General features: G+C 53.4%; 2 protein-coding genes across 8 annotated transcripts in view; both read right to left on the bottom strand.

Moving 5' to 3' along the window:
* LOC108229459 (skin secretory protein xP2-like) overlaps positions 1 to 652 on the bottom strand; it is a gene marked incomplete at its 5' end in the record, with an annotated part of 1,358 nt that extends 706 nt beyond the window's left edge. Inside the window, one exon of the mRNA XM_037974523.1 lies at positions 3 to 652. Coding sequence (XP_037830451.1) covers positions 3 to 652 — 650 coding nt within the window. The remainder of the gene's footprint in view (positions 1 to 2) is intronic.
* On the bottom strand, positions 545 to 4,130 carry LOC108229458 (CXXC-type zinc finger protein 1-like). Of its 7 annotated transcripts, none has more exons than XM_037974517.1 (11): positions 3,902 to 4,130; positions 3,566 to 3,721; positions 2,892 to 3,080; positions 2,699 to 2,818; positions 2,395 to 2,615; positions 2,112 to 2,319; positions 1,922 to 2,032; positions 1,684 to 1,733; positions 1,500 to 1,596; positions 979 to 1,131; positions 545 to 878 (listed from the first exon to the last, which is right to left on the bottom strand). In XM_037974517.1, the coding sequence occupies exons 1-11, from the start codon at positions 4,034 to 4,036 to the stop codon at positions 732 to 734; spliced, it is 1,587 nt and encodes a 528-aa protein (XP_037830445.1). In that variant the 5' UTR covers positions 4,037 to 4,130; the 3' UTR covers positions 545 to 731. The 7 variants fall into 7 exon arrangements, with proteins under 7 accessions (XP_037830445.1, XP_037830449.1, XP_037830447.1 ...); XM_037974521.1 differs by having other exon boundaries at positions 3,566 to 3,749; positions 3,914 to 4,092; XM_037974519.1 differs by having other exon boundaries at positions 546 to 878; positions 2,395 to 2,612.
* Positions 4,131 to 4,145: the final 15 nt, after the last annotated feature.

Here is a 4,145-nt window from a genome sequence, read left to right as displayed (position 1 = left end):
CCTGTTCAGGAACCTGTTCAGGAACCTGTTCAGGAACCTGTCCAGGAGCCTGTCCAGGAACCTGTTCAGGAGCCTGTCCAGGAACCTGTTCAGGAACCTGTTCAGGAACCTGTTCAGGAGCCTGTCCAGGAACCTGTTCAGGAGCTTGTCCAGGTGCCTGTCCAGGTGCCTGTCCAGGAGCCTGTTCAGGAGCCTGTCCAGGAACCTGTTCAGGAACCTGTTCAGGAGCCTGTCCAGGAACCTGTTCAGGAGCCTGTCCAGAAGCCAGTCCAGGTGCCTGTCCAGGTGCCTGTCCAGGAGCCTGTCCAGGAGCCTGTCCAGGAACCTGTTCAGGAACCTGTTCAGGAGCTTGTCCAGGAACCTGTCCAGGAACCTGTTCAGGAACCTGTTCAGGAGCCTGTCCAGGAACCTGTTCAGGAACCTGTTCAGGAGCCTGTCCAGGAACCTGTTCAGGAGCCTGTCCAGGAGCCTGTCCAGGAGCCTGTTCAGGAGCCTGTCCAGGAACCTGTCCAGGTGCCTGTTCAGGAGCCTGTCCAGAAGCCAGTCCAGGTGCCTGTGCAGGTGCCTGTCCAGGAGCCTGTCCAGGAGCCTGTCCAGGTGCCTGTCCAGGTGCCTGTCCAGGAGCCTGTCCAGGTGCCTGTTCAGGAGCCTGTCAAGGAGCCTGTCCAGGTGCCTGTCCAGGAGCCTGTCCAGGAACCTGTCCAGGAGCCTGTCCATCTGCGTCCGTCGGCCTACCGCTCCTTGGTGGAGCGCAGGTCTGTGGTGATCGGGTCGTGCTGGATGGTCTGGTGCAGCATCAGAGCCAGAAGCCCGGCTCGGTTGGTCATAGCAGCCCGAAGGTTCCTCTCCTGCTCGAACAGCTCATCCAGCTTGTACCACTGAGAGAAAGACAGGACGGAGAGACAGGGGATCAGAGCAGTCCAGGGTTGTCCACGGTCGCTTCAGTGAATAAAGTTTTGTTGTTTTGAACCGGCTTACCACTCGGACTCTCTCCAAGTCGACCTCGGCGCGCCGCAGCTTCTCCCAGCAGTAATGTTTGTTACACTTCCTCTTTGAGACGCGACAGAAGTCTCCAGTCGGCTCAAAGACGTCTCGAACCAGAGGACAGCCACAGACTTCGTCTGCGGGCACCTGAAGAAGAACACAAACCCATTTATCTGTTTTTTCGTTAACAGATTTTTTTGTCTCTAAGGACTTCCTGCCACAGATCATCATCTGCATCCGGTAACAACAGGAAAATATGATGAGGTCCTTTTTTTTACAGCAGTCCTGATCCTCAGGGTCCACGGTCCTGATTTAAAATATTGGGTTCTACAGAACTCGAAGAACTGTTGAGGAGGGGGTTCACCTGAATCTGATGAAGGAGGAAACATTTCAAACATGCAGCTCCGTGGGCCCTGAGGACCAGGACTGAGAACCATGATAGGCCAACATTTACAGCTGGTTCCTAAAGTTCCCGCTCTGACATCTGAGTGAGTCTGAGGAGAGGTGAGACGTACCTTTGGATCTCTGGAATGTTCTGGACATAGAACCTGCAGACGCTTACAGTACGTCTTACTCTGGGGGTTGTAGACATCGCAGAACAAACGGGTGGCACTAAGACAGGACACAAAGAGATGTGAGACAGACATGAGACACGGGACAGTCATGAGAGATAAAGAGATGTGAGACAGGTGTCCCTACCCCTCGATCCGTGTTGGATACATGGAACCAAATGAAGTTTGACTCTCGTACTGTTGGACGGACAGAGACACATGATGAGTTCAGTCCTCCACAGATTCCTCATCACTGTCCCGTCAGACTTTTACTGGACTACAGACTTTAAAATCTTTTTTAAGGCCTGTGCTTTAATGCCTACATCACCCACAATGCCCCTGGAAGCCTGACAGCAGGTGAGCCATGAAACAGCATGACCTCTGACCTTAGCGTAGCACCTCTCCATGTGTCGCAGCGCCACCTTGGGGTTGACGGGGTGGCTGCAGGAAACACAGAAGATCTGCAGGTCTGTGTCGTCTCCGTCACCTTCGCTCACCTGCAGACGGACGGACAGACGGGTCAGAGCAGAACCAGCAGATGATTGGAGGCCAGCTGCGTGTCCCGGTGTCTCGGACCTCCTCGTGCTGTTGGACCTGCTGCTGTTTGGCGTTGGCAATGATGGCCTCCAGCTCGTGGAAACGTTTCTCCATCAGTGTGAGGCGGAGCCTGGCGGACTGCTGCTCTTTCCTGATTCGCTCCAGCTGTCTCCGCCCCATCTCCTCGGCGACGCAGGGACTCTGCTGCCACTGCTGGATCCTCTGGGGGAGGATCTCATAGATCCGGCTGTGGGACAGAGATGGACGGTAAGCTTTGAGCGTCTCGCTTATCTCTGAACATCTGTGCTGACCTCAGTCTCACTTGGCGGCGAGCTTCATGCCGCAGTCCTCGGTGCAGTATTTGGAGTTGCTCCTCGCTGGTTGGATGCAGCCTGGACCCAGGCACTGCCTCAGAGCCCCGCTCGCATCTTTAGCCCCGCCCTCTCCAACACGCTCGCTGTGCCGCATGCGCTCCCGGTGCCGCTGCTTCACTTTGTGACGTCGGGGCTTCGTCTCCTCTTTCACAGCAGAAGCAGACTTCTGCTGTGACATCACCAGAGACATCATGGGTGTAATCAGTGACATCATCAGTGACATCAGAGCTCATGTGATCTACGTAGCTTCACCTTCTTTTCTGGCTTCTTGTCTCGTCTCTTCACATGCTTCACCTTCACAGCCTTCTTCCTCAGCAAGTCTGAGTGAACGTCATCCTCCCCCCCCCCCTCCTCCTCCTCGCTGCGCCACACCTTTAACAGGAAGACGCATCACAGAACAGGAAGTGGTTCCCTGACCTCTAATTGGTCATAAAGTATTACTCACCAGGTCTCTGAATCCAGCAGCTTTGTACTGCTCGTACAGCTCCAGCTCACTCTCGCTGAACCCCTCCTGCTCCTCTTCCTCATCGTCCTCATCCTCATCTGTTTGATGCCCCGCCTCTCTAGTTAACAGGCCACGCCCCCTGCTGCTGCTCTGACTCATCTCCTCCTCTTTGACCCGCAGCATCTTCTGCTTGAAGGCAATCAGTGACAGCATTGTTACTTTGCAGTCAGCTCCGCCTCCTTCACCTTAACCACGGCTGACACGGTGCGCTGTGATTGGCTGATCAGACTCAGTTTAAGGGATGTTTGTCTGAGTTTTCCAAAAATAAACTGAAACCTGAAAACAAATCCTTAATTCAGACAAGAAAATGCAAAAAATCTAAAAAATAAAACCAATAAGTTTCAGAAAAGTTTGTTAAAAGTTTCTGAAAAATAAAACCAAGCAATCATGAAGCAAGTTTTATAGACCAGGTTGACCCAGCTTGTCCTGGTCCAAAAACTCAAAGTTTTCCTTCGGACCTCACACTGTTACCGTGGCAACAGCCCGGACGAAGCCAACGTACCCGAGCTCGGACCTCACACTGTTACCGTGGCAACAGCCCGGACGAAGCCAACGTACCCGAGCTCGGACCTCACACTGTTACCGTGGCAACAGCCCGGACGAAGCCAACGTACCCGAGCTCGGACCTCACACTGCCGAAGGCGACACTTCTGCCGGATTTTGTTTGGACCTCCAAACTTCTTCATGTCTTTACAGAAATCGCACAGAGCGCAGTCCTCCGTCCTCAGACAGGCCTCGCACTCACCACACATCCGGGCAGAGCGCTTGATCTGCACACAAACAAACAAAAAAAAGAAACTGACAAACAAACAACAATGTAACACAGATCACATACACACACAACACAACATGAACAAACGAGGAACTTAATAAATATAAACAGATAACACAAATGTCACAAACAAACATTTGCTGAAGGAACACAAAAAGCCACGCACACATTCACTCACATTCCTGGTTACCTGAGAGCCCCGCCTCCGGTCAGCTCTGGGTTGAGGGGTGGAGCTTCTGTCTCCATCAGTTCTGTCTAGTCTCTCTGGCTCCGCCTCTTTGTTTTTCTTCGGACGGTATTTCATTTCCAGCATTGGGTCTCGATCTGCAGACGATACAACACACAGCTGTTCCCTGCAGTTCCAGTTCCTGCCCGCGGGGGCAGAACCTGTTCCCTGCGGTTCCAGTTCCCGCCCGCGGGGG

Source organism: Kryptolebias marmoratus, unplaced genomic scaffold, assembly GCF_001649575.2.
Source record: "Kryptolebias marmoratus isolate JLee-2015 unplaced genomic scaffold, ASM164957v2 Scaffold177, whole genome shotgun sequence".
NCBI classification, from domain to species: domain Eukaryota; kingdom Metazoa; phylum Chordata; class Actinopteri; order Cyprinodontiformes; family Rivulidae; genus Kryptolebias; species Kryptolebias marmoratus.
Note: the sequence above shows the minus strand (reverse complement) of the source record. Positions and strands in the feature narration are given on the sequence as shown.